The sequence below is a fragment of the Rhinoderma darwinii genome, chromosome 1, assembly GCF_050947455.1.
Source record: "Rhinoderma darwinii isolate aRhiDar2 chromosome 1, aRhiDar2.hap1, whole genome shotgun sequence".
Classification (NCBI taxonomy): domain Eukaryota; kingdom Metazoa; phylum Chordata; class Amphibia; order Anura; family Rhinodermatidae; genus Rhinoderma; species Rhinoderma darwinii.
Window position 1 is genome coordinate 560,225,833 of NC_134687.1, and position 16,186 is coordinate 560,242,018.

Consider the following 16,186-nt stretch of genomic DNA (forward strand, 5'->3'; position numbering starts at 1 on the left):
TGTTGCGGGTTTTACCTCCATCAAATTCAATGAGAAAAACCTGAAACAAAAAAAAACAGCGTTTACACAAATACAATTCACATGGTGCAGATTAAAAACGCACAAGCCAAATAACAGAATATCTTTTACGCTCATCTACGCAGCGTGTGGATGAGATTTGTTCAAATCTCATCCACTCTACTACTGTATTATGCTGTGGATTTTCCAATTACGAAATCAGTTGCGGAAAATTCGCAGTATTTATGCCACATGTCAACCCGACCCTATAGAGGAGATGGGTGCGATTGCAGAAAGTCCCTTTTCAATCGTTTCAGAAACAAATTACCAGCGATCTTTTAACTTGTGCGGGTTGTGTGGACCAAAGGAGTTTTTAAATGAATTACTCAAAACGATCTTTTATACTTTTTATATACACACACATAAGATTACTTGCATGCTAAATACAGAAATATAAAATAAAACACTAGTACTACAAAAAGTTACTGCTCACATTTTACAGAATAAAAATTCACATGGTCTATGAAAAAAAAATATATAATCTGATAATACATTCCACATAGAACTGCCCATATTCCTCAGTTTACCTGCCTCTATACAATACTGAAATATTAAGACAGAAGTTATTGAGCAAATGGAAGTGTCTTGATATATTGGACGGTCTATACTAGCATTTTAGAGGTAGAGCATAAACACAACGAAACACCAACTGCACTGAGACCGATGTTTAGTTGATCATGAAGACGTACTAATGCAAATTAGTATGAAATATAGGTTTTTATCCAGTTTTGGCCTATTTCACCACATCCAGAGGCATTAATACACAGTATCATGGGTGACCCAACCTGGTTGTGACTGTATTCTCAACCAATGAGTGCATAAGGCATTTAACCTACTTATTCAATTCACCTTTGAGTCCAGACATTTTCACCTCCAATTAAACTTAATTGTTTTTCTGTACTTTTGCCATCAGGAATCATTGCCAAGCACACAGTGTGTATTTAGCTTCCCATTTTATTGTATATGCCTGAAGGCAGAAAACATTTTCATCCTGGCATGTATGTTGGTATCTGTGTCACAAGGCAGGAGCACAGAGAAGTTCTGCGAGATGCCGGAACTATGAAAAGAAATTGGTCTACCTAAAATAAAAGACATGGCTAATGGCTTCAGAAGGGAAATAATGAACTAAGAAATGTAAGGATACCTCCGTAGTGCAAAACTGGAAACTTAACGTTTTAGGAAAGTTATCACATGTAATGAAAATGGTCATTCAAGACGACCGTTTTCCTTCATTACGCATATTTACCAAGCCCATTTATCATTCTCAAGCTTTAAATGCAAAGCTGTAGAACAAGAGCTTATGAAGAGGCCCCTACAGCAATTCTAACCAAGGCCAAACTGCTATGGGACAATTGGTAACCACAAACATCATATTTTCATTTCTACAGGTCAGAAGCGAACAATAACGGATGCGTGAGGACGACCTGCTTTACAGGGGACGTTTACTATTAAACGCCAATTGGTTCTTTATCTAAAATATGTATAAACTTCTATGCCGATCGGTTTTCCTAATAAATCAAATCATCTGCATAGACATCGTTAAATGATAAGATGTTGAAACTTTGTATCAAAGATATTATGAAATTATCAGCATAGGATGTTGGACCTAAAACAGTGCTAAAAAGGATATTCACTTTAAGGCTCAGTTCTCACAAGCTATTGAGCTTTCTCTGAAGGCTCTCATTCTTCTAGGATCGGTCCCAGAGTTTTGTTTAGAAATACAGATACCTCCGTAGGTTGTAAGAAATGATCCCTACTAAGGTTACATTTTTATTTTATAAAAACTTCCACACAACACAACGCTAAAACCTTTACATTAAAACCGAGACTTCGTGTTTAACTTGTATAAAGTGTAATTAGAATCTCCGAAGGCAACATTCGCAAATGACCCGGCTTTCTTGTGCCGATAGGACTTGCATTCTCACACGGAAAAGGAAAGCAACACCAGAGTTTTCTAGTCAGATCTGGTTTCTACAGTGTTCATTGTCCGTCTTTAGCAGCTACTTGTTTTTGTGCTGCTGGACGTGCTGGTGTAGGTATTGCTCTTTCGGGAATATTTCATGGAGCTAAATGAGATCTGCATTCTTTCCACAGTTCTTACGCTCCTGCAGAGGAAGGTGTTTTTGACATTTTCTCTAAAGTCTTTGGACACAAAGTAGTAGACAAAGGGATCGATGCAACTGTTCAAGGCAGAGAGACAAAGGGCTGTAATGTAGAAGGCGTAGATGTTCCCAACATGGTTTTCCTTTATAGTAGCATAATTAACCAAGAGCAAAATGTTACTGGGTAAAAAACACACCAAGCACATAACTAGTACGGTAACAATTAGCATGATGGCTCGCTTTCTTTTTTTGCCAATAGCTTCATCTGTGATTGAGTCATTCAGGGTTTTAATCATAAACGCATAAGCCACTGACATGAGAATAACTGGGAAGAAAAAAAGCCCAATGGCAAGTGAGATGAAGTATCTGAACATATCGGTAGCCAGAACGCTGAGTGGCAAGACATCATGGCAGGTAGTGATGTTGAGGTTGGAGACAAACACCGTCTGATCGAAGAGATATAACGGAATGGTGCTTAACACGATAATGATCCATATTGCTCCTGATACAATGAATGCAATTTTAGTGTTTTTCCTGGTGTGAGAGATGGGATTTACAATTACCCAATATCTCTGAACACTTAGACATGTGATGAAAAGTATTGAGCAGTACATGTTGCCATAGAAAAAACCCACCAGCACTTTGCACATGGCTTCTCCATAAATCCAGTTGTTGCCATTCAGATGATATGAAATCTTGAGTGGAACCCAGATAATGAACATTAAATCAGCCATTGCCAGGTTGGCCATATAGATCACTGCTGGGTGCTGCTTCTTTGTTCGGAAAAAAAATACCCATAATGCAATAGCATTGCTTGGCAATCCAATGACAAACACGATAATGTAAATTAAAGGAAGGAAGACTCTTGTCAAGCCACCAGTCAAGACATTCTCTGCAAATTCATTCACTGTATAGCCGTATTTTCCAGTGATGTTGTTGTATGTTTCTGGTTTGCCAATAAAGTTTCTTCCATTCTTTTTTCCAGTAACATTTTGACCTATAAAACAATAGACATACAAACTTAGTTAGGTTCTTCCAAAACATGAATTCCATTAAAAAAACAAAAACAGAAAATGGACTTTTAACCCCTTCCCGACATTTGACGTACATGTACGTCATGGAAAGTACTGACTTCCCGCATCTTGCCGTACATGTACGTCAAACGTTTGGCACCGGCTCAGAAGCTGAGCCGGTCCCATCATCACCGGATCTCAGCTGTATCTTACAGCTGACATCCGACTGTAACGGCGGGGACCGAAATTAGCTTCGATCCCCGCCATTAACCCCTTAAGTGCAGCGCTCAAACGCGATCGCTGCACTTAAGGTGTTTGCAGCTCATCGGAACCCCAGTAATGAAATTGCCGGGGTTCCGGTGGCTGCAATGGCAACCGGAGGCCTAATACTGGCCTCCCGGTCTGCCTAGCACCGAAGCCGGTCAAGATCCGCCCGGCGGCGGAGCCTGATCGGCTTCCGTAGCTGCCGGCAAGATGGCGCCGGGTCAGGAGCTGATCCGGCGTCATCAGCGGTGGAAGTCAGCTGTACTGTACAGCTGACATCCACCTGTAACGGCAGGAACCGGAGCTAGCTCCGATCCCTGCCATTAACCCCTTCGATGCAGCAATCGAAAGCGATTGCTGCATCGTAGCGGTTACAAGCAGATCGCCAGCCCTGACAGGCAATCGGGACTGGCGACTGCTGTTATGGCAACAGGAGACACAATGGTCTCCTGCTCTGCCATTACGGAAGCCGATTTAGGCCCCGCCGGGAGGCGAAGCCTAAACGGCTTGCTGTCAGTGAATGACTGACAGATCTAATACATTGCACTACATAGGTAGTGCAATGTATTAGAAAAAAAAAAATCTGACCGTTGGACCTTCAAGTCCCCTAGTGGGACTTGAGAAAAAGTGTAAAAAAAGTATAAAAAAGTGTAAAAAAAGTGCAAAAAATAAAAGTTTGAAAACAATAAAAGTTTCAAGTAATCAAATAACACACAATCCCCCTTTTACTCTTATCAAGTCCTTTATTATTGAAAAATAATAATAAACCATATGTATTTGGTATCGCCACGACCGTAACGACCGGAGGTATCAAAATATTATATTATTTATTGCACGCGGTGAACAGCGTAAAAAAAACCCGTAAAAAACGTTACCAGAGTTTCTGTTTTTTAGTCACTTTGCCCTACAAATATTACAATAAAAAGTGATCAAAAAGTCGCACGTATCCAAAAATGGTACCTATAAAAACTATAGCTCGTCCCGCAAAAAACAAGCCCTCATACAACTCCGTCGACAAAAAAATTAAAACGTTATGGTTCTCACAACTTGGCGACAGAAAAAATACATTCTTTTTACAAAAGTAATTTTATTGTGCAAAAAGTTGTAAAACATAAAAAAGTTCTATAAATGAGGTATCGCCGGAATCGTACTGACCCGCAGAATAAAGGTAACATGTAGTTTATAATGCGTGGTGAACTTTGTATAAAAAAAAACCAAAAAAAGCTGTGCCAGAATTGCGTTTTTTGGTTTACCTGGCATCCCAAAAAATAGGATAAAAGGTGATCAAAAAGTCACATGTACCCCAAAATGGTACCAATAATAACTACAGCTCGTCCCGCAACAAACCAGCCCTCATACCGCTACGTCTATGAAAAATAAAATTAGTTATGGCTCCAATAAGTCAGGAAATAAAAAAATATGCAGTTGTGCCCGAGGAGAACATTTCTTCTGTTTCAAGAGGCGATTTATCAAGGACCTAAAATTAGGGAACCAGGAAGGGAGGGCCCAATCATATCCGATGGAAGCGACGGTGCCCGTATTATACCAGGATAATACTTTCCCAGCAAAATTCCCCAAACTACAAAGGCGCGGAGTGTGGACCAAAAGGGGGATAAGAAATGACACCATTTATCAGTGCGACACCGGCCTGTGCAGAAAGGATTGCTTCACAGCGTAACACACATCTATGGATTATTTTTATTTTTTTATACCACCTGACTATGCCCCTTATATACTCCGCCCCGCTTACATGTACCCCCAAATTATAAAACACCAGCAATACTCAAACAAATATAGTACCAAGCAAAATCCGCTCTCCAAAAGCCAAATGGTGCTCCCTCGGCCCTGAACCCTACAGCGTGCCCAAACAGCAGTTTCCTTCAACATATATGGCACCGTCATACCCGTGAGAACCCTTTTAACAATTTTTGTGGTGTGTGTCTCCAGCGTCATAAGCTGGGCATGACATATTTGCCACTGAATGGCATATCTAGGGAAAAATATAAATTTTTAATTTGCACCATCCGCAGCGCATTCATTTATGGAAAAGACCTGTGGGGTGAAAATGCTCACTACACCCCTTAATAAATGCCTTGAGGGGTGCAGTTCCATAATGGGGTCACTTATCAGGGGTTTCTTTTTATTATTTCACATCTGAGCCTCTGCAGTTGTGAACCAATACTTTGTAAATCGCCAAATTAGGCCTCCACTCCGCATGGTACTCTTCACTTCTGAGCCCTGTCATATGTCCAGACAAAAGATTAGGGCCACATGTAGGGTGTTTCTAAAACCGGGAAACACCGCATAATAATTAGAGAGCTGTCTTGTTATGGTGGCACAAGCCGGGCACCACATATTGGCATATCTATGGAAAAAAATCCCATTTTCACTCTGCAACATTGAGCGCACACTAATTTCTACAAAACACCTGCAGGGTTAAAATGCTTACTACACCCCTTGGTAAATGCATTGAGGGGTGTAGTTTACAAAATGGGGTCACTTCTGGGGGGTTTCCACTGTTTTGGGCCCACAGGTGCCCAGAAACCAATCCAGCAACATCTGCACTCCAAATGGCGGTCCTTCCCTTCTGAGCCCTGCCGTTTGCCCAAACAGCAGTTTATGACCACATATGGGGTATTGCCGTACTCGGGAGAAATAGCTTTACAAATGTTGGGTTCTTTTTTTCCTTTATTTGTTGAGAAAATGAAAAAATTTGCGCTAAAGCTACGTCTTATTGAAGAAAAAGGACTGTTTTTATTTTCACTGCCTAATTCTAATAAATTCTATGAAACATCTGTGGGGTCAAAATGCTCACTACACCCCTAGATGCATTCTTCAAGAGGTGTAGTTTCCTAAATGGAGTCCCTTTTTGGGCGTTTTCATTGTTTTGTCCCCTCAGGGGCTTTGCAAATGTGACCTGGCCTCCGCAAATCATTCCTGCTAAATGTGATCTCAAAAAGTCAAATAGTGCTCTTTCCCTTCTAAGCCCTGCCGTGTGTCCAAACAGCCGTTTATTACCACATGTGGGGTATTGTTTTACTCGGGAGAAATTGCTTTACAAATTTTGTGGTGCTTTTTCTCCTTTAGTCCTTCTGGAAATGAGAAAAAATTAGCTAAACCTACATTTTATTTGAAAAAATGTAGATTTTCATTTTCACAGCCTACTTGCAAAAATTTCTGCAAAAAACCTGTGGGGTCAAAATGCTCACTATACCCCTAGATAATTTCCTCAAGGGGTATAGTTTCCAAAATGGGGTCACTTGTTTGGGGTTTTCACGGTTTTGTCCCCTCAGGGGCTTTGTAAATGTGACATGGCCTCCGCAAACCATTCCTGCTAAATGTGAACTCCAAAAGCCAAATGGAGCTCTTTCCCTTCTCAGCCACGCCGTGTCTCCAAACAACCGTTTATTACCACATGTGAGGTATTGTTTTACTCGGGAGAAATTGCTTTACAAATTTTGCGGTGCTTTTTCTCCTTTAGTCCTTGTGGAAATGAGAAAAAAAAAAAATCGCTAAACCTACATTTTCTTTGAAGAAATGTTGATTTTAATTTTCACGGCCTACTTCCAATAATTTCTGTAAAAAACCTGTGCGGTGAAAATGCTCACTACACCCCTAGATAATTTCCTTGAGGTGTCTAGTTTCCCAGATGGGGTCACTTTTGGGGGATTTTGACTGTTTTGGCACCGCAAGAGCCCTTCAAACCTGACATGGTGCCTAAAATATATTCTAACAAAAATAAGGCCCCAAAATCCACTAGGTGCTCCTTTGCTTCTGAGGCCGGTGTTTCAGTCCAGTAGCACGCTACGGCCACATGTGGGATATTTCCTAAAACTGCAAAAACTGGGCAACAAATATTGAGTTGCATTTCTCTGGTAAAACCTTCTGTGTTATAAAAAAAATTGTATTAAAAATGTATTTCTGCAGAAAAATATGAAATTTGTAAATTTCACCTCTACTTTGCTTTAATTCCTGTGAAATGTTTAAAGGGTTAAGACATTTTCTAAATGCTGTTTTGAATACTTTGAGGGGTGAAGTTTTTAAAATGGGGTGACTTTTTTGGGGTTTCTAATATATAAGGCCCTCAAAACCACTTCACAACTGAACTGGCCCCTGTAAAAATAGCCTTTTGAAATTTTCTTGAAAATGTGAGAAATTGCTGCTAAAGTTCTAAGCCTTGTGAGGTCATAGAAAAATAAAAGGATGTTCAAAAAACGATGCCAATCTAAAGTAGACATATGGGGGATGTTAATTAGCAACAATTTTGTGTATTATAACTGCCTGTCTTACAAGCAGATACATTTAAATTGAGAAAAATGCAAATTTTTGCAATTTTTCGCTAAATTTTGGTGTTTTTCACAATTAAATACTGAACATATCGAGCAAATTTTGCCAGTAACATAAAGTCCAATGTGTCACGAGAAAACAATCTCAGAATCGCTTGGATAGGTGAAAGCATTCCGGAGTTATTACCACATAAAGTGACACATGTCAGATTTGAAAAATGAGGCTCTGTCAGGAAGGTCAAAAGTGGCTAAAGAGGGAAGGGGTTAATAGTAGGCAACCACTCATAGCAGATTTTGTGTATACATAAAAGCTAGTGACAAAGCCTTCAATAATCCCATCGGATGAGCTAGACCATTGGTATGCAGGATGGAAAGACCAACAATCAAGTGGGAATATTGATGGCAGCATTGCAAACATCTACTCTGTGATTACTTTGGTAAACTCGCTCTGTAATTTTATATTGTTCTGTGATTGTTTACCAAAGCGGTGTGATCAGGGAACCTTTTAGATGGAAGGGGGTTGACAAAACTGGACAGCCGCTTTAAATAATTTACATACAAGTGATCCTTCCCTATCTGCAGATTTGAAGGCCACATATAAATGCCTTCAAGTTGCAATTTTCTTGTATACTTAGATTTCCCCTGGCAGAGCCATATTCCATTCTCACCCATTCCTGGTTTAGCACGGTGGCACGGTGGCTAGCACTGTTGCCTTACAGCGCTGGTCATGGGTTAAAATCCAACCAAGGACAACATCTGCAAGTTTGTATGTTCTCCCTGTGTTTGTGTGGGTTTCCTATGGGTACTCTGGCTTCCTCCCACACCCCGAAAACAAACCAATAGGGAATTTAGATTGTGAGCCCCTATGGGGACAGTAAGGACCTCTGTACAGCGCTATATAAGCAACAAATAAATAAACCCTTTTAACCCCTTCCCGACATTTGACGTATCCATATGCCAGAGTCGGGTAGGAGAAGTATGGAGCAGGCTCACTGAGTGAACCCGCTTCATACGATGCCGGTGTCGGCTGTTTGTTACAGCCGAAAACTTAGAGTAACTAGCGGCATCACGTTTAACTCATTAAATTCCGCGGTCAACCGAGACCGCAGCATTTAAATCGTTAGAAAGAGGGGGGCGACCCCCTCTAACAGCTCATCACGCCCCCAACAACGCAATCACGGGAGGGCAATGGTTGCTACGGCAGGGCTTAATAGATGCCTGTCAGAATCACGATATACTGCAATACATTAGTATTGCACTATATCGTGCAAGCGATCCAACGTTGGCTGGTTGAAGTCCCCTAGGGGGACTAATAAAAAAAAAAAAAAAAGTAAAAATTAGTTCAAGAGGCTCTGTCACCACATTAGAAGTGCCCTATCTCCTACATAAGGAGATCGGCGCTATAATGTAAGTGACAGCAGTGCTTTTTATTTAAAAAAAACGATCTGTTTTCACCACTTTATTAGCGATTTTAGATTTATGCTAATGAGTTGCTTAATGCTCAAGTGGGCGTGTTTTTACTTTAGACCAAGTGGGCGTTGTACAGAGGAGTGTATGACGCTGACCAATCAGCGTCATGCACTCCTCTCCATTCATTTAGGCAGCGCATAGGGATCCTTTTAGATCACTTTGTGCTGTCTTATACGAACACATTAACGATACTGAAGTGTTTAGACAGTGAATAGAAATTCCATGGGATGTCTATTCACAATCTCTGTACATCATTACTGTTTCTGTGGTAGTTACAGCAGAGGAAGCGTAATCTCGCGAGATTACGCTGTAGATGACAGGTTACAACGAGATTACACTTGATCTGCTGTAACTACCACAGAAATAGTAACGAAGTGCAGGGATTGTGAATAGACATCCCGTGGAATGTCTAAACACTTCAGTATTGTTAATGTGTTAGTAGAAGACAGCACAAAGTGATCTAAAAGGATCCCTATGAGCTGACTAAATGAATGGAGAGGAGTGCATGATGCTGATTGGTCAGCGTCATACCCTCCTCTGTACAACACCCACTTGGCCAAAAAGTAAACACGCCCAGTTATTCATTGAGAAATTCATTAGCATAAAGCTAATATAGGTCATAACGCCGTCAAAAATGATCGTTTTTCTAAATAAAACACTACTGTAATCTACATTAGAGCGCCGATCACATCGTGTACAATATAGGCCACGTATAATGTGGTGACAGAGCCTCTTTAATTGCAACACTGGATAACACACAACCAGCAAGTAATTAGTCGACTGCGCTATTGATTCCGTCAAAACTACGGAACCCAGTCACAATGGTGAGAAACTGAAACCTTTAGCAATGTTTACGTCACCATTGATATCAATGGTGAGGGAAACGGAAGGGCAACTGTGATGTGAACAGGCCCTTATATGTGAAGCCTATGTATACACATCCACTCAATCTCTCATAGGTATGGGTGGAAATGTGTACCAAGATAATCCATTTCAAAAGAACACATTTGTTTGCTGTGAAGATGGAGCAATACAGAGATTAAAGGGACGTTTGCATCTTATAATAGATGGTATATTGCTAGGATATGCCTTTACTTAACGATTAGTGGTGGTCCGACTTGCTAGGATCGCTGGGGGTCCAAAAGTCTCTAGTTAGTGTAAAGGTCCCTTGTGTACAACATGATTTGATAGACATGCCATTTTTTTTTAGGCCTAACGCCTGCTTGGGGGATCCATATATTACTGTATAAAGGTGTTCCTTGTGTTTACTGAACACAGACTATGCTTTAAATGTCCATACAAGACTTTCACGACCTGTACACGTCACCATTCACTCACTGCAGCCTCGGGACTATACGAGGTAAATTCTGGTCCTGATTTTATTTCCTGGGTTCACACCTGCGTCATGTCATTCCGTTGTTCTGCTCCGTCACAGGAGCAGAACAAGGGAATCTCCAGAAGCAACAGTTCCGTTGCACCACGGACAACGCTGGCGGCTGACGGAACCCATTGACTTTAATGGGTTCGATTTACTTCCCGTCGGGGTGTCCATAATTTTACCGGAAATAGCACAGCGATATTGTTTCCAGTAATCTCGGTCAGATCTGCGACGGAGCCCCCTAACGGAGCCTCCAACCCAGATGTGAACAGAGCCAGCACATGTTGACTAAATGTGGAAATTAGGAGCACACACACGGCTGTGCCCGTAATCACGGCCCACGATTGTGGGCACGGCCGGCCACCGACTGCCGCAGACAGCATTTTCGGCTCGTTCTCCCATACCAAGTATGGGAGCACGGCCTGTAAAATGCAAAAGATAGAACATGTTCTATCTTTTGCGGTACAGTTCTACAGCACGGACACCTATCCGTAGAGATTTTTGGCTTGGAGCCATAAATATTATACATTGACCATAACCATATATCAACCAACTCTAGTTCACAACACAAATGGCTTTAGATATTCCTCTCTTATGGTTGTTACACACACCTTTTTTGGAAAAGTGTCACTGCAGTTTTTGATGGTTTTTTGAGCCAACGCTAGAAATGCATCCAGGAGTAAGTCCTTTCTTAATATTTCCCATTCCTTTTGTATCCACTTTGGCTCAAAAAAACACTGTGTGAAACCACCCTTATGGATGAGATGCATGCAAGCGAACAACGTCCCTGGCAAATTTCCAGACTGAATCAATATACTATGCAGTATACTAGGTCATGTTCTGGTAGATAACTTACCTAGACACCCATGTATCATGTATTGACATAGTACCAACCTATTCTGGAACATTTTAGAGAGAATAGTTTGGCTTACATCGGACTCCCAGCCTTAAAAGGGGTTGTCCCACGACAACCCTATTTACTTAGAAGACCTGTTAATCAGACATTTATAAAAGAACGTGGTGGTCCGACCTCTGGTACCATTGCTGTTGCCGAGAACAAGGGATCCTTAGTCCCCGTTCTCAGCTGGAAAGACATGACGAAAATGTGCTGTCCCTCTCCATAAACTTGAATGGGGGTGTTGGAAATGAGCAATCCACAAAGAGAAAAGGAGTAGTCTCCCATTATGTTCTTAATGAATAAATGCTTTCATTCACAATAGACACCCTCACTGACTAACCGCACCATTACAGCAGGGACAATGATCTCGTCTTCATATGCACTAATCCTTTAGGGTATGTTCACACGGCCAAATTTCAGACGTATACGAGGCGTATTATGCCTCGTTTTACGTCTGAAAATAGGGCTGCAATACGTCGGCAAACATCTGCCCATTCATTTGAATGGGTTTGCCGACGTACTGTGCAGACGACCTGTTATTTACGCGTCGTCGTTTGACAGCTGTCAAACGACGACGCGTAAATTTACTGCCTCGGCAAAAGAAGTGCAGGGCACTTCTTTGCCACGTAATTTGAGCCGTTCTTCATTGAAATCAATGAAGCACGGCTCAAGGTTTACGAGCGTCTCAGACGCCTCGTAAATTACGAGGAGGAGCTTTTACGTGTGAAACGAGGCAGCTGTAAACAGTCTGTCTTTTCACACGTAAATGCCTCTCAGCGTGTGAACATACCCAAAGGATTAGTGCATATGAAGTTATTGTTAATTCACACATCTATTCACTAGACTATGGACACACTGTATTAATAGTATTAAAGGGGTATGCCTATCTTAGACATTTATGGCATATCCACTGGATAGGACCCACACCTATCCAGGTGGAGAATTAAGACAGAGGACAAGGAATTCTGGAAACAGTAGCTGAGCATTTTCCGGAACTCCCATAGTTTTCGGCATGGATTCTCTGCATAGATGCGTCGGCCAGAGGGACCCCGTTTTGTAAACACGGTAGGTGTGGGTATCAGAGGTTGGATCCACATCAATGGTAGATGCTGTGCACATGCCATAAATGTCTAAGATGGGAATACCCTTTTAGGGAAGGTTAATAAACTCTAGAGTTATGGAGAAGGTAAAACCACTTCACGAGTAAACTTTACTTTTCTCATGGAAAATAAAGAAGACCTTTCATATACATCAATAGAAAAAGCCCAAAATGCTATGCACCAGCAATAAACTTGCAAGCGCACTGGGAGTTATCCAGTGGATGAGACCGTGGCCCATAACATCACAAATGTTGGATCACTCATCAGAGCTAGCAGAAGTTCTGTGCCAGAGAACCCAGATGACTCTGCGGACAGATAATGATGAGGCAGTCTAATCACTCCTAGAGGTCTCCTGTTTCGGGAAAAACCTATCCAATCCTTTGTTTCCTGGAGATAGCAGAACTACAGGTGGCTATGCTAAGTTTCTATATCTACAGCGAGTCGAGGATCACAGTTGTATTTTCCGTATGACCAGCCTACCTACGGCCCCAGTAGAAACAGACATTTCCTGGCCTCCTAACGTGGCTCCATGGCTTTTCCACGTGAAATCCACAAGGACGAGAATGCTACTTTTTTTTTTTTCATGGCGCAGTTAAAATATCCACATGGATTTTATTCTGGTGCATGTGAATGGGGTTACAAAAACCCTATTCACTTGAATTGGAGACAGATTGTGAGCGGATTTAAGGCGCAGTGTGAACTAGGGTTGCACGATGCCATCGATACTATTTTGATGCCGTGCACCCTCAATCTGTTAAATACCGTTAATTTATGTATTACGATACTAAGCTTTGCGGCAGCACAGCTTAGTATTGGAACATGAATTTAGTCAGAGTGGGCTGTGGCTTTGTAATACAGCCATTGCCCCGCTCCTGACAAGCGTTGTCAGAATGAGGCGATACGGCCAGCACTGCACCAGCACTTAAGACCGAACACGCATTGCAAAACACCCCCAGGTTCTTTCTTCAGTGCCGGCCGCTTTACCTCATGCTGACCGCGCGCTCGCGCACACTTGTTAGGAGCGGGGCAATGGCTGTATTACACAGCTGCAGCCCTGCTCTAACTGCGGAGATCAGAGAAACCTCTGATCTCCGCCACTATTCCCTCGAATGTTGTGATCAAAGGTGACCGCAGCATTCAAGGGGCAAATGAGAAGGAGGGCATGCCCCTTGGATATATGCCAGTACAGTAAAAGGTAACTAACGCTCAAACTTCTGACATGTCACAGCGACATGTCAGAAGTTTTGGTTGGTGGGGGTCCGAGCACTGAGGCCCCACCAAATCGCTAAAACGAAGCATCAGAAGCGCTTTGTTTCTGTTAGGGCTTATTTAGGCGAAAGTATAATAGGTCTGTGCAACACGCGTGATTTTCATGCGCCTCACACGGACCTATGTTAGTCTATGGGGCCGTGCAGACAGTCCGTGATTTTCACAAAGCGTGTGTCCGCTGCGTAAAACTCACGACATGTCCTATATTTGTGCGTTGTTCGCGCATCACGCACCCATTGAAGTCAATGGGGGCGTGAAAATCACGCGCAGCACACAGATGCACTTCCGTGGGACGCGCGTGATTCGCGCAACAGCAGTAAAAACTATGAATGTAAACCGAAAAGCACCACGTGCTTTTCTGTTTACAAACATACAGTGTGTCATAATGATGGCGGCTGCGCAAAAGTCACGCAGCCGCACATCCTATGTGATGACACACGGAGCTGTTAAGTGCCTTTTACGCACGCAAAACACCGCGTTTTTTGCGTGCGCAAAAATGCACACGCTCGTGTAAATCCGGCCTTGGTCTCAGTGCTCGGACCCCCACCAAAATAAAAACTTCTGACATATCGCTATGACACGTCAGAAGTTTGTTGAATGTTAAGTTACACTTTAAAAATAAAAAAAATACTTTTCACATTTAAGTAAAGGTCTCAATACATAAAATATAAAAATTCTATATCGTCACGACCGTAATTACCTGCACAACAAATTTAAGCATAATTTATGTTGTGTAAGCTGTAAAAAAAAAAACAAAAAACTGCTTTCACTTATTAATGTGAGGCACGAGGAGTTATATTAACCCCTTAACGAACGCCAAAACACCGTTAAGGGTACTTATGCCAGAGCGCCGCCTTTTCATGGGTGTCCTGTGCCGGCCAAAGCGGGTGTTGGGCGGTCTAAAGACAGCCGGGCACCTGCTCTAACGGGTGGGATCGATTTCAACATTGATCTCACCCATTTAACTCCTTAGATACGGCACTCAATAGCGAGCGCCGCATCCAAGTGATTTGAGGGGAGGGTGCCAAAGTCTTCTATATCAGCCTGGGACAGCTACAACGGCGGAAATAAATAAATAAAAATAAAAAACTATGGCGGTTTATAATAATTTTGAGAAAAAAAAAAAAAAAAAAAAAAGTTTACGGTGTTAAAGCAGCAAAACATACAAAAATCTATATAAAACGTTATATAAAGTTGTTTTTACCACAGTAAAACAGCAAAAATCTAAGACAAAAAAAAAAAAAAGCGGCATAATTTATGGTTTTTTTTTTCCCCATTACCCCCCTAAAAAAAAAAAAAAAAAAAAAAGAAGATAATAAGAGTTAGTCAATGAGTTATATGTACCCAAAAATGGTGCTATTAAACACACACAACACATTATACAGCTATGTCGACGCAAAAATAAAAAAAGTTATAGCTCTTGGAATGCGCCGATGGAAAAACGTAAAAAATAGCCTGGTCATTAAGGTCTAAAATAGGCTGGTCACTAAGGGGTTAAACCTCCGAAAGAATTATTTTTTTTATTATTATCGTTTTGGTATCGAGAATCGCAATACTACACAAAGTACTGGTATTGTCCAAATTCTGGCATTGTGACAACTCTAGTGTGAACAAAACCGAACAATCTCTGACCAAAGCAAAATACTTGAAACAATCACCTGTACCAGAGGTTATAGGAAATATCAGACACACCCGCCATGGCCATTTACTAGGGTGTGTCGCCGGGGAGACGAGAGTTGAGCCCCCAGTTCCCTGCTCGCCAGCCATTGCACTAGAATACAGCACTGAGTCGACATACTGCCAACAAGCACATCCACAGGTTACTTACCGGACACTGTCACGACACAGGTAGACAAGAGCGCAGCGCCAAGCAGGAGCTGCCAGCCCCTCATCCCGCACAGCAGCAGCGGCGTCGTCGTCCCCGCAGTCACAGGTATACAGCGCTCTACCACAACAATATCTCCCACTAACCCGACTGCCAGAAAGTAGCGCGAACTACGCTCAACTATCACTAACCACGCCTTCCTAAAGGTTTCGCTGAAACCAGGGCACCTGAGTAAGGCGGGGTTTTCAGTAACCACGCCCACTTGCTTTAGAATGTGCTACTGACGTCACGCATCAGGTATGTAAGGTCTATGAGAGCGTAGGTATATTGCGTAACCAGTGGCAGGGGGGTCAGTATGAGGTAACTGAGTGACAACCTTATCAGGAATGCTGTATCATGTAATGGTGATTGATAAAACATAAGCATGGAGTCCTAGTACAGAATAGTTGGTTATCTGCATTTTTTTTGGGGGGGGGGGGGGGGTTTAAAACTGATCCTGAGACCTGTGGTCTCCAGTCTGTGGC

General features: G+C 42.0%; 1 protein-coding gene across 1 annotated transcript; it reads right to left on the reverse strand.

Annotated features, from left to right (window-relative positions):
- Positions 1-453: 453 nt before the first annotated feature.
- On the reverse strand, positions 454-15,841 carry F2RL1 (F2R like trypsin receptor 1). The gene is made up of 2 exons (XM_075854883.1): positions 15,666-15,841; positions 454-3,156 (listed from the first exon to the last, which is right to left on the reverse strand). The coding sequence occupies exons 1-2, from the start codon at positions 15,727-15,729 to the stop codon at positions 2,051-2,053; spliced, it is 1,170 nt and encodes a 389-aa protein (XP_075710998.1). The 5' UTR covers positions 15,730-15,841; the 3' UTR covers positions 454-2,050.
- Between the last annotated feature and the right edge of the window lie 345 nt (positions 15,842-16,186).